The 19636-nt window shown below is 41.7% G+C and overlaps 1 protein-coding gene across 18 annotated transcripts in view; it reads right to left on the minus strand.

The window, feature by feature from the left end:
* Positions 1–19636, minus strand: part of SFXN5 (sideroflexin 5) — a 122952-nt gene that overhangs the window by 63817 nt on the left and 39499 nt on the right. For 10 of the 18 annotated variants that reach the window (XR_014051484.1, XR_014051483.1, XM_081482997.1 and 7 more), the window contains 3 exons: positions 18880–18906; positions 18293–18347; positions 16014–16039 (listed from right to left, as the gene is read on the minus strand). Coding sequence is in view for 15 of the 18 variants with exons in the window: in XM_081482997.1 (XP_081339123.1) it covers positions 16014–16039; positions 18293–18347; positions 18880–18906 (108 nt within the window). In the remaining 3 variants the exon portion in view is untranslated. Of the gene's footprint in view, positions 1–16013; positions 16040–18271; positions 18348–18879; positions 18907–19636 lie in introns of all 18 variants that reach the window. The other 8 variants (XR_014051482.1, XM_081482998.1, XM_081482996.1 and 5 more) reach the window with 3 other exon arrangements.

The raw sequence follows: 19636 nt of genomic DNA on the forward strand, positions 1-19636 counted from the left end.
CACTGCATGTGTCTTGTGTGAAACTGGACTTATACCTTTATTTTATCTTTTCTTCTCTAACTTTCCTTTTGTCTCATTTTCAACTTACTTGTTTTTTCTTATGGCATGCCTTTTTTATGTGATATTGAGTTATTTTTCAGAACAAACTATAGCCCTAAAGCAAACTAGTACCCAGGCTATGCAATACACACACACACACACACACACACACACAGTGCACAGTGTAACCGGTGAGTTTTTCATCTGGTTGGCCAATCTGACCAGACTCCTGTCCCAAACTCTTGCCCAAACACAGGCCGGACAGCTGTGCCTCAGCACACTTTCTTAAAGAGATAAATTAATTGATTAATTTCACTAAGCATTTTTCCTTATGTCACTTTCACAGTCTTTATTATAACTTTGGGGTCCAAACAAAATAGAGATTACTTGCTATATTCTACAAATGAGGCAACTGAGGCTTAGACAAATTCAGTGACCAGCCAGAGGCTTCAAAGCAAGCTAGAGAAAGAGTCAGGTCTCTTGATTTCTGGCTTGGGAGCCCCACCTCTCTAGGGCTTCCTTCTCCAGCTCAACGGCCTGAGTACAAAGGAAAAGTCACATTATATGCCCATTTTCAAGCATCTTCTATGCACTGAGCTCCATCAGCTTCCAGAGGAGACTACCAGAAGAGTTGAGTATACAGCATCGAACCACAATAAACACAAAGACCAAACAGGAAAATGTATGGGAATGTCTTCTATAACTCCTGGGCATGGAAATGACAAGATGGTTTAAACAGGTATTTGGATGTGTGTAAAACTGATAAGTTCTCACATCCAAGCAGGAGTTGAGGAAAAGAGAGGTCTGGTTATCTGCCAAAGGAGGTGGTAGGCTGGAGCTGAGGTGTGCACGTGTGTGCTCCTGGGAGCAGGAATGGCTGAGAGATGAGCTTCATTGGAGGAGGTTCAGGCAATCACCAGATGGGAGTCCAGGGAGGGTGAGGTGAGAAGGCAGCGGAACACCATGCCACACTGGCCAGAGGGGACCCAAGGGAGCCATCTGAGGCTGAGGCATGAGGAACCGGGACCCGCCTTCCAGGTTCCTACAGTGGCTGGTGGGGCCACAAGCATGCGGTGCCAGCCCCTCTCCCTATTAGGCAACACGCAGCACCATCTGCACAATCCCAGGAGCAAGAGCAGATATTTTATAACTTCCTTTTTTCTTTTTAAGTCTAAATTAAAAATAAATGTTCCTTCAGTTCTCAGATGTATATCTCTGGTGCAACCTGCCCACATTCCCTCACGCTGCCCTTTCCAGAACACGGCAGGGGAAAGGAGGAAAGAGATGAATAGAGAAAGGGAGCCAGTCCGCCGGCTTCAATGCCAGTGGATGGCACTTCTTCCAAGAAGGAGATGCTTCAGCGTGGCCGCTCAGCGGGTAGAGAGCCCAGAAAACGGCTGGGACCAGGGAACATAGAGGAGAGCCGACAGCCAGAATTCCCAGCCTGCACCCTATCTTGTCGCAGGACCTCGGCCAAATCGCACATCCTATCTTTGCTCCCATTTATAGTTTATAACACGACTGGGGTCCCCTCCACAGCTCCCGCCCCCTGGCAGCTGTCCTCTCTGCACATCTGTCTGCCTTTGCTTCCTCTTCCCCTTGGGTGGCTGGCCACAGGCCCTCGTGACCAGTGCTCAGGCTCTGGTGGTGGGAGGAGCTGGACTCCAATTCTAGTTCTTATATGTACTGGCTGTGTGACCACGCACAAGTAACTTGAGGTCTTGGTGCCTCTGTTTTTTCATCTGTTAAATGGGGACGGTCCTGGTACCTCTCTGGATGACCAGGAGAAGTAAGGCATGGAAAGAATTGGGCACAGTGTCTGGAACAGAGCATGCACCCCCCCGGGTGTTAGGCATTAGTATCATTCCTCTCCTTTGGTCTCATTCTTTTCTAGTCTTTGCTGTTCGCTCATGTCTCTGACCTTCACAGTCTACATTACACAATTGAGCAACATTTAGTCCACAAAAAGTAGTGAGCTCCTGATGGTAGAATCAGGGCTTTTCTCTCTGATGTCCCCCAAAGCACTCAGCATAAAATTGGGCCCACAGCACATACCTGAAGAACATTGCTAACTCATTATTAAGGGCATTAATTCATTCTTGGCTAGGGAAAAGATCTATGATGGATTGTGACAACGACCACTATCATCCATCTCTTTCTTACCCCTTTTATTAAAGTCTGATTGCATGAGGCTGTCGGCCTTTGAAGAGGGGGACAGATTGAGTTTGGTCCCTGCATCATAACCGTGCCAGGGGAGGAATTTGTTTCCATGCTCTTGGTATTGCTTTGGCCAATGGCATGTGGGAGGAAGTGGGAGTGTGCCAGTTTGAAGCCCAAGCCTCAGAGACCTTATTTATTTATGCCAGCCCTCTGTGCTCCTAACATTGCCAAGAGGTGACATGCCCTGACCAGTGTTTTCATCCAAAGAGGAGCAGAGTCCAGCCTGGTTGAGCTGACTCCCAGTTGACCCTAGACCTGCAGTGAGAAGCAAAACTGCCTCAATCAAGCCCAGTTTAGACCAGCCAAACTCCCGGGTAACTGCAGATCCCTAAGAATGAATGCTATGGCTGCTGCTGCAATTTTGCGGATGTTTGTTACACAGCGCTATAGTAGCAATAGCTGATTGATACAAGGATTACTTCATATAAAGAGTGACTATGCTGTCCTTCCCAGGCAAAATTCTGTACCACTACTAATGCACCTGTAGCACTACTAATGTCGCCCCTAGTGATGTTGGTTCCTGAGCAGCCCAGCTTGTCAACCCACTCCGGCTGGTGACCATTGGCCCAGTTCTGGGGCCACCCTGGCTGGTCCAGAAAGAAGGGAAATTTGTAACTGAGCCTCATCTCAGGACAGAATGAGGAACGGAGCCGACTGTACCCTTATGGCAACTGGCTCACAAGAAAAACCACAACTTCACTTCAGCCCTCCACCTTCAGAGTGTTCTAACCTCTGCAGAGAGATGAGTTCTCAGTGTGGGAGAGAGGCACCAAATATCTCCACCTGCTTGGCCAGAAGTGGGACATGAACAACTGAAGGCAAGAACAAGGCAGCAAGTCTGCCGGCCACAATTCTGTGTACTGTGATACTGGGACTCAGAACTGAGCAACTTCCCTCCCCTCAGGCTGGCACTCATATGAAAGTGAGTCAAGTGATAAGAAAAAGAAAACTTTAAAAGTATAAAAAAATTCAAAGGGGAAACAGGGTGTGTGTCTAAACAACTGAGTGGTGAAATTTAAGTCAGGGGAAGACTACAGGGTACAGAATTGTCTTGCTTGGCAGGAAAATGGCAGAAATATTAGTCCTGCCACCCTCCACCTCATCTTCATTTGGCTAATCCCTCCTCATCCTCTGGGTTTCTGGTTAGTTGTCACTTCCTCCAGGAAGCCCCCTCCAGCCCTCAAGATGACGTAGGGCTCCTGTCACATGCTCTCTCAGCACCCTGCCTGCCTTCTTTGCAGTATTTATCTTGGTAGTAAATATATGTTTAAAATCTGTCTTCCTTGAGGGCTTCCAGATGCTTCAGAGGGATGAGACCACATAAGATTCACTTCTCAAATACCTGGGAGTCCTCGCCGGCAAAGCAACAGTCCTTTAGCATCACACACTTTTCCTACACACTGATGCACTCAGTTCTAAAATGTTCCTCTTCATTTTCAAAAGACCTTGCATGGGCTCCAGCCTGCTTTTTCCTTCGACTTTGTCTCCATCTTCTGATTTCTATAGCTAATGGTCTGAAAAGTAACACTTGGGCGCATTAGGGGTGCTGCTATTTAAAGCAGCCCAACCATTTCAAGAAAATATCTTTTGTCAAATGAATGTTTGTCCCTGACTGGACCATTCCAGCTTAACTGGACCCCACCTCTTGGATGATATAAACTAAGCCAGACCTGCAGTGAGAAGCAAATCAGCCACCAGCCATTTTGGTGTCTGATTACAATGGCCAGGAAGAAAATTGGGGTTGGGATTGAAATGTGTGAAAAAGTTGAGTCTGGGATGAAGAGGGCTGGGAGATGTGAGAAAGGCCCTGAGACTCAGCCAAATCCTCGCATAAGTGAACCCTCCATGGTTCACCTTTCCTCCCCACAGACAGGATGTGACTTATACCAGCATTTCTGCAGAAATGAGGTTTCTAAGTCTACACGATCATCTGCAGCATTAAAACAAGAGGGTTCAGAGTAGATAGAGCTCCTCGTGTCCCAAGAAAATATCAGGTTTGGACATAACCCGAGACCTGAATTCACTGACAGGATGCTCCTGGTCTGCCCTCCTCTGTCTCCCAGCTGGATATGAGGGGTTTCAGCCTTGAGTTCTGAGACTCCCAGAATGACAGGAGAGAGGAGAGGAGGACGGCAGTGTCAGGGAGCTCAGGGCTGAGAAGGGAGACACAGAGGCCCCCTGGGAGAACCTCAGGCTCGCTGCCCTGACACATTATGGGAGCCAAGGGTACAGGCTGGCAGCTGGAGAAATGCAGAGAGGACAGGATGGGCCCCCACACCCTGGCCCTGCCTCTCCCCAGCCACGCGTGCCCAGAAAGGACAGGGCTGCATATCTCTTGAAGGAAACCTGAGAACTTAGATGCCAATTGTCAGAAGCGATCACAGTTGGTGGGGGTCTTTCTGGGAAGGTATTTGAAAAAGGGGAGCCTTGAACTGCACCCGTCTTGGGAACAGCCTGGTGCACTGGTTTAGCCGCCATGCTTATGTATAAATTGGGATCTCTTTGCCACACATCAAAGGGGGAAAAGTTTCCATCTTCAAATGTTAAGCTTAAAATAAGACACTACATGGGTGCCAGTAGATCTGTGAAATCTGCTGACTAAACTGGCACCAGCTTCTGGGAGAAAACCAGCTCATTTCTCCTGAGTTCTAGGAGTGAGCAGGATGGGGGCAGGGTTACTCTCAGGCAAGGTGGAAGCAGCATGGGAGGGGGGGTCGTCAAGTCAGGGATGCTCACCTGGGCAGGAGGTAATTCGGATATTACTTCCAGAAGCATCTTAGTCAAGACACCTGCCAGCCTGACTCACCCCTTTCCTTTATCACTCAGGGACTCAGTTCCTAGCACATTTGCTGGCACCCCATTTCTATTTTGGTAAGCATTTTAGTGGTTTCTGCATGTGTATATTTCTTACCCATTCTATCACAGCAGGGGCTTCCCTAAGGCATGGTCTGGAACCTTCACTCCCCTTCAGACCACACCTTTACTGAGATGTTCAGTGCTAGCAGGAGACAGCAGGGTCTTAGGAGAGGTGATGTGGCTGGTGGGAGCCAGGCCTGGGGTTGAAGTGCCCAGACAGTCACAGTGCTCCCTCCTTACTGGGCAAGGTAGTGGCCCCAAGAAGGGAGTGGGACCAATGAGTCCCCACATTGCTTATCCACATCAAAGTGCCCAGATAGAAGGCCACAGGTTCTCCACAACCAGTGGCTCCTCCTGGGACCTGGCCTCTGGCCCAGCTGTTCTGAATCCTGGGATACAGCTACTTGGGGCTAAGAAGTGAGTCTCACCTAGGGAGGCTAGGTGAGTATTGTCATTTTGCTCCGGCTGCCACTGAGATCATCCCAGGTCATGTTGCCCATTAATCCCAATCATGTGTTCATACAGGGTGTCAGAGGCTGGGATTCCTATTCTCACATCCTACACATTTCTTCGCAGAGGGATGTTTGCTCCGGGCTGGGAGGGACTGGTCCTGGCAGGACATTCACAGTGTCTACTTCAGCAGTAAAGCCCTGAGCGACACAGGAATCAGCACCCACGTTCCTACAATGCCTACAAGGCCGTAGTGGCCCTGGAGTAATTGATTTGTCTTAGGAAGAGGAGAGAGAGGAAAACTATGGGGTGTCCTCAATAACACTTGTGAACTAGAAAGAGTGCTGGCATCTCTTGGGTTGGCTACATTATCCCAGTTTATGGCAGCCATTAATTTTGAAAGGGTCCAGTTGACCTCCTATGAGGAATAAGCCCCAAACTCAACTTCTGTGGTTTGAGAGAGATGATACTGCCAAATGATACATCTCTTTATTTTTAAGCATTGATGGAATATATATTAAAAATTATTATGGAAGATCCTTGTTTGACTACCTATTCTCTTCTTTCTCACTAATGAATCCCTATACTTGGGGGTTGACTATATATATCCAACTAATTTCTAATGTAATATAAACAAAACCATTGTGTGACACTCTGAAGAAGACTACTTAAAGGGAAATGACTCACATAAGAGGTACATCCTTTTACTTCTCCCTTTTTTCTCCTCCCTGGGATGTAGATGTGATGACTGGAACTTCAGCAGCCATCCTAGGCCATGAAGTTACTGACACTAGAAGCCAGCACTGAGAATGATGTAGAAAAATGGAAGTCTGGATTCACAATGACTGTAGGATCTGCCTATCTCCAAAATTCTTTGATCTGAGAGGGAAATAAATTATTTTGTTTAAACTACTATTGTTTTGAACTTTTTGTTATATACAAATGGTCCTACTCCTCATATAATCATATACTATGCTACAAAGAAAACCATAATAAATTTCAAATGGGAAAATTGTAGAGGTCACTCTCTCTAAAAATAAGATAAACTAGAAATAATAATAAAAGAATATATAATTTTAAAACACAATCATTTGGAATTTAAAATGTATTCTTCTGACTAATTGATTAAAGAGGATTCAAAGTTATAATTTCAAACTTATTCCAAAAATAAAAATATAAATCATTGTATGAAAACATATTAGACATAGCCAAGTATCTGATATACTCAGAAGCAAATTCAGAGCCCTAAAGAGTTTCATTAGAAGGAAAGAATGAGAATAAATAAGAATAAATTCAAAGCAATAAGTTAAAAAAAAAGCCAGCCACAGCAAATCAAAGAGGAAAAGTGGATATTATGAAAATAAGAAATGAATAAATTAGAAAATGAAAACAGAAGAATTGATATATACATCTAAGAGCTGATTGATTCCTAGACACAACTCTCAAAAATCCAGTTATTTTACTAAAGGAGATGGAGGTGAGAAGTGGGGACAAGACTCAAAGCTCAATCCAAGGAAAGATCATTATATTTTAAGAATCAGGATGGGGAACACATGTACACCCATAGTGGATTCATGTTAATGTATGGCAAAACCACTACAATATTGTAAAGTAATTAGCCTCCAATTAAAATAAATAAATTTATATTTAAAAAAAGAATCAATATTTAAAACATTTCTACCAAAGACACCAGAGAGTAAAGAAAGAATGACTAGGAGAAGAGATTTGCAATATATATAATTCAAAGGATTAATATCCAAATATATAAGGAATTGGAGAAGGAAATGGCAACTCACTCCAGTACTCTTGCCTGGAAAATCCCATGGACGGAGGAGCCTGGTAGGCTACAGTCCATGGGGTCGCGAAGAGTCGGACACGACTGAGCGACTTCACTTTCACTTTTCACTCTCATGCATTGGAGAAGGAAATGGCAACCCACGCCAGTGTTCTTGCCTGGAGAATCCCAGGGACGGGGGAGCTTGGTGGGCTGCTGTCTATGGGGTCGCACAGAGTCAGACACAACTGAAGCGACTTAGCAGCAGCAGCGGCATATAAGGAATACTTACAAATTAATTAGAAAAATATAGTCAATGGAAGAATGGACAAAGGATGTTAATAGCTAATTCATAAAAGAGGAAAAGTAAATAGTCAATAAATACATGAAAAGAAGTGAGATCTTTTGTTGTTCAGGGAAATGTGCATTGCCTCTTATACAGCAAGCTCAGTTTCTGGAATGGGCCCTTAAGAAATCCTCATACTTGCACAAAAAAAGCTTTATAAGGATTTTCCCACAGCACTGTCATTTCTAATAGAAAATTATCAGAAACAATCTAAATCCATCACTATGGGAGAGAATGTTACTCAGCAGGAAAAATGAAAGGAGGAGGGAAGGAAGGAAAGAGATCTTTACACAGGCAAACTGCTAAGTGTAATTAAGCTATTTGTAGATAAATAAGTATACTTTTATATTTTTAATGGAAAAGATACAAAACAAAACAAAAATTTTCATGATGTTTCATATTTATGCAAATACCTAGAAAAAAAGCCTGAAAGTTCACACCAAACTTCTCACAGAGGTTACTTCTGGGAGCAGATTTGGAGTTCAGGGTTGTCAGAGGAACTTTAATATTTTTTTGCATTGTTTGAATTCTGAGTTGAGAGAACATATTCATGTATTACTTGTATAACTTTAAAAATATTCTTTAAAAAATTCTTAGTGATATTTTTGAATTCCAAAGAACATATTCATGTATTACTTGTATAATTTTATAAAATATATGGAGAAGATTTTTTTAATCCTAAGTATATTTCTGCACTCCAAAGAGAGAAAAAGTACCAAAAGATCCCAAAGGGAATGAGGGAGGTTTACCTATAAAGAAAAAGAGAATCAGGCCAACTATTGTTCACGTATAAGAGGGAAAAAAATCATTTCAGATATGTAAGGACTCAGAAAGTATTGCCCACACACTCTTCATATTATTCAAAAAAGTACTCTAGCCAAGCATAGAGAACACACACACATACACACACGCAACCTAAATACTTGTGAAGTTTAATATAGGTGTTAAGCAAGGGTTCAAAAAACTAGTGAGATTCCAGACTATGTACAAAATCTGGGCAAATGTATATGAATGAAATGGTAGAAAACAGGGTAAAATGGTGTGCTAAAAATCTCTTCCTTTATGAGTAGGATTGGGGAGGTCCTATTTCCTATTCAGTTATTGATATTGATAAGGTAAATACAATGAAATCTCTCTATAACACATTACAGGTGAATGATAACTAGAGAGGATTAAGATGCTCCCCTTCCAAACTACTTAAGAAACAAAAAGGACCAATGAAAATTATCAGTCTAGTATAAATCAGGAAAATAAATGGAAACAATAACAAACTTACCACTGGATGGCTGGGATAAGTGCTCACAATAACCAGTGGCAGAATAAATATGAATAAGTTCCATTAATTATTGAAGTTAAAGACAGTTTCTCAAAGTGGGTTAGAAAAAAAAGTAGAATTCAGTTTAGTTTTGTCTATGAGAGACATATACACAGAAATATCACTCTAATGAAAATGTGTAGGCAACAATTTACAAGTCGAACAAACAAAAAGGGAATAGAAATATTAACATGAGATGAAGTAGAATTCAAGACAACAATATTCAAAGAAACAGAGATATTTCGTGCGTGTGTGTATGTGTGCATCTGTGAGAGAAAGAGAGAGGTGGGAAGGTGGAGATTATAACCTCAAGAAGATAAAAATGTCAGGAACATACCAAACCCCACTGCACTGAAATATACACAGCAAAAACTATGAGAGATGTAAGGAAATTAAACACACACAATTATGGTGGGAGAAATTTATAATACTTTCTCAGAATATTTCAGAACAATGTAGAAGTTTCAGGGAAACTACAAAAGGATAGAGATGAGAATGATATTCCTGTACATGTTGACACATATTTAAAATACATGCATAAAATGAAACATATCAAGTGTACAGAGAAGTCCAGAGGATAGTATAATGAACATCCACATACTGCCAAATCTAATTATTTTGTTAAATTTTGTGAAAATTTTCTTTTTAAAAGATGAAACATTAAAGATATAAATGAAGTTCCTCCTGTTCTGCTAGATCCCATTGCCTCTCTCTCTCCAGAGGTAAGTAGTATCATGAATCTGTTGCTGACTGTTCCCATGAATGTTTTTATGACTCCATGAAAAATATACCCATAAATATATATTATTATATATTATGTTATATATTAATATATATTATATATAACATTGCTTTACATATTAAAACATTATATAAATTACATCAGACAGTATTATTACTCTGCTACTGTTTTTTTCATTCATCATTGTTTTTGAGATTTATCAGTACTGACAAATGTAGCCCTGTTCATTTTTTCCTTTCCTGTGTTAAGTTTTCTAAAGTATGACTAAATCATGACTTATTTTTCCATTCTCTTGTTGATGGACATTTCAGTGGTTTCTTTCATTTTGCTGTTATAAACAATGCTGCAAATATTTTCTTTTCATATATAAAGTGTTTTGTGTATGAGGTGAAATCTAACTTTATTTCTTCTCCATATAGATAGTATCATTTGTTAGAAGGTCCATCTTTCTTCGCCACTGAACTATCAAATATCAAGCTTCCATATGGGTGTGGGCATGTTTCCAAACTTTCTATTCTGCTCCAATGATCTATTTGCTTATCCCCAAACCCAAACCCAAACTCAGTTGGTAAAGAATCCGCCTGCAATGCAGGAGACCCCGGTTCGATTCCTGGGTCAGGATGATCTGCTGGAGAAGGGATAGTATTCTGGTCTGGAGAATTCCATGGACTGTATAGTCCATGGGGTCACAAAGAGCCAGACACGACTGAGTGACTTTCACTTTCATTTTTATACTACTTCCTAGAGCGACTCTCCTGTTACCACATTCTTGAAAATTGTCTTGGCTGTTCTTGGCCCTTAGCCTTACATTATTTTTAGTATCAATTTGTTAAGTTCCATGGAAAATCCTGTTATTTTGATTGGAATTATATTGAATATAATTTGAAGAAAATGAGTATCTTCATGATTACAGATACTTCTACCCAAGGTGATATATTTATCCATTTATTTAGTTGAAGGCCTCCAGTGGCCTTCAATAAAGTGCTGTAAGTTTTTCCGTAAAGGTCTTGCACATCCTTTCTTGAATTTATTTTGGGTAACTTATTTTTTCTTGAATTTATTTTGGGTAACTTATCATTCTAAGTGCTATTTTAAATGTTTTTTTTTTTTTAAATATCAAAATCTAAATGTTTGCTATAGGCTTATAGGCATACAGCAATGATTTTATATATTTGCCCTACATCCAGAAATCTTATAAAACAGTAGTTCCAATAGTTTGCCTATTCTCATGAATACTTGTGTTTATTCCTTTCCAATCCTAATATTTTTCATGTCTTATTCTACTTGTTAGTCTCTTAGGAAAATGATGGATAGAAGCACTATTGTCAAACAGTCTTGCTCTGTCCCAGACATTAAGATTTTACCTTTATTTGATTCCTCTTTAAGAATGGTACTTGCAACAAACAACTCAATCAAATAATGGGTGGAGCTCAAGAGGGAGAGAATATATGTATCCTTATGGCTGATTCACATTGTTGTGCAGAAACCAACATAACATTGTAAAGCAATATCCTCTAATTAAAAAAATATTAATGGCTGGAAGACTTAAACAGATATTTCTCCAAAGAAGAAATACAGATGGCCAACAAGCACATGAAAAGTTGCTCAACATTGCTCATTATTAAGAAATGCAAATCAAAACTTCAGTGAGGTATCACCTCACACCAGTCAGAATGGCCTTCATCAAAAAAATCTACAAATAATAAATGCTGGAGAGGATGTGGAAAAAAAGGAACCTTCTTTCTCTATTGGTAAGAATATAAATTGATACAGTCACTATGGAAAACTGTATGGAGCCTTAAAAAACTAGGAATAAAACTACCATATGACCCAGCAATCTCACTACTGGGCATATACCCTGAGAAACAATAATTCAAAAAGACACCTGTGCCCTAATTTTCATAGCAGCACTATTTATGATAGCTAGGACATGGAAACAACCTAGATGTTCATCAATAGATGAATGGATAAAGAAGTTGTGGTACATATATACAATGGAATGTTGTCGTTGTTGTTTAGTCGCTAAGTCACGTCCGACTCTTTTGTGACCCCATGGACCGTGGCCTACCGGGCTCCTCTGTCCATGGGATTCCCCAGGCAGGAATACTGGAGTGGGTTGCCATTTCCTTCTCCAGGGGATCTTCCCGACCCAGGGACTGAACCCACATCTCCTGCATTGGCAGGTAGATTCTTCACCCCTGAGCCACCAGGGAAGTCCCACAATGGAATATTACTCAGTCATAAAACAGAATGAATTTGAGTCAGTTAAAGTGAGGTGGATGAACCTACAGCCTGTTATACAGAGTGAAGTAAGTTTGAAAGAGAAAAACAAATATTGTATATTAGTGAATATATATGGAGTCCAGAAAAATGGTATTGATGAACCTATTTCCAGGGCAGGAGTAGATACACAGACATAGAGAATGAACTTGTGGACACAGTAGGGGAAGGAGATGAGGAGACGAATTGAGACAGTAGCATTGACATATACACACTACCACGTGTAAAATAGATCACTAGCAGGAAGCAGCTGTAGAGCTCAGGGAATTCAGCTCAGTGCTCTGTGATGACCTAGAGAGGTGGAATGGGGGTAGGATGGGAGGGAAGCTCAAGAGGGAGGGGATATATGGATATTAAAGCTGATTCATGTTGTACATCAGAAACCAACACAACATAGTAAAGCTATTATCCTCCAAGTAAAAAAATGTTTTAAAGAATAGTACTTGCTACGGGGTTTGGTTGTTTTTCTCTTTTTGGACAGATATTCTATTAAGTTAATGAACCTCCCTTCTAGATCTAAATAATCTTTTTTAAAAGATTATAAATGGAATTATATTGTATTAAATGATTTTTCTGTATCTACTGAGTTATCATTTCTCCTTCAATTTGTTAATGTGATTAACTACATTAACACATTCTCTAATGTTACCATTTTTTGTAAATATTATATGATATATTTCAATACATTGCTGGATTCAACTTGTTATTATTTCATTTAGACTATTTATGTATAATTTCATAAGTGATATTGGCCTATAATTTTTCTTTCTTATACCTACTTATTTGGTATCGGTCTCAAAGTGCCTCATAAATGAATTGGGGAACATTTCCTCTTTTTTATTCTCTTTAAAGAGTTTTGTAAAGATTGAATTTGGCTATTCCTTTGAGTGTATTCACCTGAAAGATCATAGGAGCCTAGTGGTAAGTTCTGGTTTGTTTGTTACTACTTTGGTGCATATATTTTAAGCAACTGATCTAATTTCTTTCCCTTTATAGGTCTTTTCAAATCCTGTATTTCATCTTGTTAGGCAGTTTTTGGTAATCTATACTTTTTAGACATGTATCCATTTTTTCTAAGTCTTCAAATTTACTGCCTCAGATTGCTCAATGTATTCTGATCTTTTAAACTTATATTATAGCTTTAATTATTCTATCGTTTAGTCCTAGCATTGTTCATTTGTATCTTCTTTCTTGCTCTGTATTGCCAGAAATGACTATTTAATTACTCCTTACAGAAAAGCTAGGAATTTACCCCTAATATATATTTCCAACAATATCAAAACACATATGTATAAGAGTATCTATTCTTGCATTATTCATATTGGCAAAATAATGGAAACAGTCCAAATGTCCATATGTAGGAAAATACTGGAGTGGGTAGCCATTCCCTTCTGCAGGGGATTTCCTGACCCAGGGATCGAACCCAGTGTTTCCCACCCTGCAGGCAGATTCTTTATTGTCTGAGCCACCATGGAAGCCATGTAAGAAAATAGTTGAATAAATTATGGTTCTTCCATATAGTATTTTGTTATACAGCTATTTTTTTAAAAAAAGAATGAGGAAGATCTCTATAAACTGATATACTGTGATTTCCAAGGTATGTCATTCAGTGAAAAAACCATTAGACAAAAGGGTTATATAGTATGCTACCTTTTATAAAAAAGAAAGGAAAATATATTTGCATTTGCTTATTTTTACAAAAAGAAATAGAAGCATAAAATTATTTACTTATAGAGGATGAGTGGGAAGGACCGCCCATGAAGGGACAGAGAGGGAAATGGAATTGTATTATGCCTTTTTAATATAGCCAGGTGGTAAAGAGCCTGCCTCCCAATGCAGGAGGCATAAGAGACACAGGTTTAATCGCTGGATAGGGAAGATCTGCTAGGGAAGGAAATGACAACCCACTCCAGTATTCTTTCCTGGAGAATCCCATGGACCGAGGAGCTGGTGGGTCACAAAAAGTTGGACACGACTGAAACAACTTAGCACACAGCACACAATATACCTTTGACTTTGAATTATATTGACATTTTATATAGTTTCAAAAATAAATCAATAAGAATGGGGAAACATCTGAAATTCAATGGCAACAGAAACAAATAAACCTAACTGTATCTCAAATAAATAACATATACACTCAGAAGAAAATAATTCAAATAACTTTTGAACACGGTCCTCTAACTATATGCTCTACAGGTAGGATCTATTCAATGGACAAAAAGAGCTTCAAAGAAATCTTGAGGTTTATTTAATACATTTTGGTGGATTAATAAATGTTTGAGTGGCATTAATGCAGAAATTCTGAAGTTCTTTTATTTGTATATACAAGATTTTGTAACTGAATAAATACATTGTTTATTCTCATTCAGGGAGAAGAAAGATTGTAGATATGGAATGGAAGGAGAGGAATAACTCTGAGATGTTGGATTGGAATTAGACATATTAGTCTGAAGTCATGATTTTTAAAAAGTCCTAGATCTGTCTGCTAAGAGGGCCTAGAAGCAATGACACTCCAGTGACAGTGAGCACAGTGAGCACACCTAGATAGCCAGATTTTGGTTTCTAAATACCATTCCCCTCTGAAGGGAATCAGGCTCTTTGGAGAAATGGATGAGCCCAGGTCTAGAGCAGAGAAACTACAAGATGAGTTTGGAATATACATACATTGTGCCAGCAAGTATTGAAGTACATATTCAAAGAATAAAAAAACATGTCGGGGACAGAAAAATTGCTTTAAGGATCTCTACTGGTCAACTTTGGCACAATTTTTATATAAAAATGAATAACGACAAAAGTAAATTATTATCCATGGAACACAAAAAATATACAAGACCATACTGATAATTTTAAAAAACATGAAAGTGGAAAGTGGAAGGGAAGACCCTTATTTATAGGAGGCTATAAATTAATAAATATATTTATTTATTATGATAATGATATTTATGAAATAGGAAATTTTAGACTAGGTAAATATCATGTTCTCAATCGTTTTTCACTTAGTGGTTTTAACATCTTGGCCATGAGTTTAGGCTAATATGAAAAAAGTTACTATAAACATTTATGTATATATTTTGTATAGATATGTGTATTCACTTCTCTTAAAGTAAATACCTAAATGTAGAATTGCTGACTCACGTTGTAAGCATATATTTAATTTTATAAGAAACTGCAATATCATTTTACACATACACCTGCCCTGAACCCAGTCCTGATTCTAGGATCACGTATCACACTTAGTTGTTATCTCTTTGGCCTCCTAGGTAAAATGTAAGATAAATGAGGAAGTGTATAGTGGAATATTATGCAACGAACTAGAACAAGTTAATACTACATATAATGATAAGGCTCATAAACAGCTGAATGAAAGAAGCCAAGCCCCTAAAAAAGTAAATTTATATAAGTGATTCCATTTATATAAAGTTTGATAACAGGCAAAATGAGGATACAATGAAGGAAATCAGAAAAGTGGTTCCCTGTGAGGATAGTGATTGAGAGGGGTTCATGAGAGCTTTCTGAGATGCTGATAATGCTCTATATGTTTATCTAAGTAATGTTTACTTTGTTGAGCTCACTTTGTGAAAATTTATCAAGCTGTACATTTATGACAAATGCAACCTTTCTGTACATTTGTTTTACTTCAATATAAAAAAAATTGAATGAACTTAATCTCGATTTCAAAACTGAACAAAAATAATGCTGAGTTCTTCAGCTTTGAGAAGGCATCCTTACTTTCTGACTTCCCAAGCTCCCTGGAAAAACTTCCCTGTAATCAAACCAGCAAGTCCTAATTACTGACAATCTATGGGAAGAGGTTTGATAACACACATCAAGAAAATTAAAAAGAAATACACGATGCTTTCTACAATAATTCCCCTCCAGGAATTTATCCTAAATCAGCAACTCACTCAAATATTTATGAATGGTGATGTAAAGTTATACATTAAAAAATTTTTTTTAGAAAAGAAAACCCTTTGAAGGTAATACTTACAATTGGCGTCCCGAAAGGAATGTAACCTGTGAGAGGACAGAGAAGAGTCAAGCTGTATAATCCTCTGTCCCACCTGCCTTTCAACCGAGATGCCAGAGAGACTTCTGACCTTGATCTTAGCAGTGGCCCCAAGGAAAGGGCTCGGGTCAGTTAAGCAGGAGGCATCTCCAGCCCCTAGACCTTCTCCTAGCTCAGCCCTCCCCAGGACAGAGGGCTCCTCTGTGTCCCCCAACCTCTTTGTCTCTGTTCCCCTCAGTTCTCATTCTGCTCCAAAACCAAGGGCCCCACTCCTGAAGGAGGCCACCCACGGCTAGGACACTGGCACTCTGCACTTGGTGGTCCTCCCATGATTTCCTCCATGAGGCACCACACCCCTGCCCACACTCACCACAGTGTCTCTGAAGGCCCTGGAATATCCTCCATCTTCCCTCATCTTGTCTTTCTAAAACATACCCTTACTTTCTTGGCGTTATGACCATTACTAGAAAGGGCATTCCCTACCCACCTGAGATGTGTGGGTAGGGAGATGCCAGGGAGACTTCATGCCAGAGCTCTTTGAATCTCTATGGCCCTGGCTGGACATCCTTGATAGATCAGGAAAGGGCTTGCGTGCAGTGCAGCTGGGCCCTGGACACCATCTCATCGCTGCTCACAGCCCCCCAACTATGACAAGGCTCTCTCCTTCACCCTCACTGCTGTAGGTGGGCATCCTCCTGTCCCAGCCTCTAGCTTCCAGCAGCCAGTCAGCTGGTGGCCGAGCAGTAGGGAAGCACACTTGTATGGGTTACTTCTAGAGCAAACATTGGTCTCCTGCATATGCATACACATGAGCCATCACTCTCCTACCCACACCCTCTGGGCCCAAAGACTGAGCAGAGAATTGCAGGATAAGTTTGTCTCAGGGGAGAGCCTGCTATGGCCCCATGTAGGTACTAGGGAGCACCTATAGCCACGGCTACAAGAAATTTCGCTGCCTTGGAGTTCCTCACGGCCAAACCAGGGTCACCGGGCACTAACCGCCCTGGTTTACACAATGACATCACATAGCTGGCTATATTCTCTCACTCTCATGAAGTCAGGCTCTCTGAGGGTGGGGACACTGACTCACCTCCTGGACTGAGAACATCCACTGGTGGGGCTTCCCAAGGCAGCAGTCAGCAGCCCTCCCACCCACCCTGCAAGTCAGAGGTGGGGGGGTACACTCAATCACACTGGGAAATGGCATGGAGGAGGCATCAGCACACTGGTGTGAAACTGGCCTCTGCATTGTGACTCTGGACAAGGACCTTAGCCTCTCAGAACTGGAGGCAGGGTAACCACGCCAGCCTCAGGCAGTGTACAGGCAAGTGCTTTCTAGGCCACTAAGCTGTATATAAGCTGTGCGTACCTAAGTTGGTAAAGAATCTGCCTGCAATGCAGGAGAGAGACACTGTTTCAATTCCTGGGTCAGGAAGATCCCCTGGAGAAGGGACAGGCTACCCACTCCAGTATTCTTGGGCTTCCCTTGTGACTCAGCTGGTACCTAGGTTTGATCCCTGGGTTGGGAAGATCCCCAGAGAAGGGAAAGGCTCCCCACTGCAGTTTTCTGGCCTGGAGAATTCCATGTACTGTATAGTCCATGGGGTCTGAAAGAGTTGGACACGACTGAGCAACTTTCACTTTCAAGCTGTACATAGAGCTGTCCCTCTAGTGGCCACAAGGTGGGGACTTCCTGGGGGCAGGGATCTTAGACACATTCTCCCATTGCCCCCTCTGCCCTCCGGTCTCCATGGAATGGGAATCTGCCTCCCTGTGTGTGCAGTGGTGCAAACTCAGTGTGTACATGCAGAGGGCAGGTTAAAAGTAGGATCAGAGACAAGGGAGTTAGACTGGGGATTAACTGCATGAAAGGGCTGAGCAGGGAGCAGGGCTTGGAAGGAAGGCACACTGCGTGCCCAGGTAAGAGAGGAATGACTCACGGAAGGCAGGGCCTGCTCTAAGAAACGTCACCCCGAAGCTGCCACTAAGTGAGCGTGGTATCACCTTGGGGTGGGGGCACCAGATTTACCTGTGGATGCCTCGACTCCATCCCAATTGCTCAGGCAGAAAAGACAGACAGACACATTTCAAAAGCTCCATAGGCTGACCAGTATCATACAGATGAGCCAAAATGACCATGTAGGTGCAAGTGTGGTCATGTGTGTAACAGGTTTTGTACGCCCCTCATCTGGATGCCCTTGGAGCTGTGACCCTCATAAGTGGCCCAAACTGAGAAGAACCAGAGGGTCCCAAGGGCTTACCTGACATTCTAAAAGGCATGAAGATCTTCTCATTGGTGTCCGGGTGTAGAATGGCCTGGCAAGAGCAGGGAACAGAGCACAAGGTGACAGTCGGGGAGGGAGAAGGGGCATGGGAGGAGGGAGGGGGAGGAGGTGAGGGAGCCCCCCCTCAGGGGAGACTCCAGTGGCCTGTAGCTATATCCCACCTTGCCTTGTGGCTGGTCAGTCCTCCCTACCATTTGGGGCAGGAAGAAACAAAACATGGGCCACAGGCGGAGCTTCCCCTCCTGACAAATGCTCAAACCGAATGCAGGGCACAGCAGAGCATGTCCGCCTTGCAGACCCTCTGTCCCCCATGCCATGCGCACAAGACACACAGCAAGGATTGATGAAAAGAGCCCATAGGGGAGGGGCTCAGGGGGCCCAGGGAAGGCAGGCAGCTCTAGTCTTCAGAGATTCAGGCCCGAGTGCAGAGCAAGAAGGAAGCAGGTGGGCTGGGGTGGGGTGGGGTGGGGTGGGGTGGGGCGGGGTGGGGTGGGGGGAGGGCAGTGCTGGGTCTCAGAGACCAGCAGAAGGGAACGAAGGAAAGGAGTCTAAAATGGAATTACCTGCTTGATTTTCTGTGCACTCCAGAGCTGGAAAGAAGGAAGGAAGAAAGAAAGGGAAAGAAAAGAAGGAACAAAGATTAAAAGCACATATTAGTTTAAGGTCTCAAAGCCCCATTTTCTAACCAAGGGATCCATCTCCAAAGGGCTTTAGAGGCTCAGGCTGTTTAGAGGCAACCAGCTGCCCCTGGTTGCCCCAGCTTCCCTGGACTGGGGACGGGTGGCATCACCAGGAAGGAAGGCCAGGGATCCCAGAAGAGCAGAGCTGGGGGGACTCACCCTATTTAAACCAAGGGATCTCAAGTCTGACTGTGCTGTAAAATTACTTGAAGAATTCTTCCAGCATGTTCCTAACATTCCCTAGTTCATTTTAAGGTATAGATAGGTAAGAAGCCCTGATTTAAATGAAGATACTTTTCATTTAAGTACCTTCATTTCATTTCATTAGGTAGATGCTTTAGTTGTCTCCCAGAATCACTAGAGACTGCATAGCATAATTTTTCAGAGCTAGACAGACTACCTGGATCCCTGGATTTGCCACTTCTACCTCTGAGCTTCAATTTCCTCATCTGTAAAATGGGGATAATAGCTGGGCTCTAACATTGTTGAAGAGGCATATGAAAAGTGCCCAGAGCAGTGCTGGACACACAGTAGGTGCTTTACAAGTGCTAAATGTTATAGATATTATTATTCTTATTTTTGTTACTGTTATAAGAAGGTTGTGCACTTTCACATGAATGAGGAGGTTGTCTCTTCCAGC

The sequence above is a fragment of the Giraffa tippelskirchi genome, chromosome 4 (genome assembly GCF_054371585.1).
Source record: "Giraffa tippelskirchi isolate mGirTip1 chromosome 4, T2T-mGirTip1v1.2.pri, whole genome shotgun sequence".
In the NCBI taxonomy this organism is placed as follows: Eukaryota; Metazoa; Chordata; class Mammalia; order Artiodactyla; family Giraffidae; genus Giraffa; species Giraffa tippelskirchi.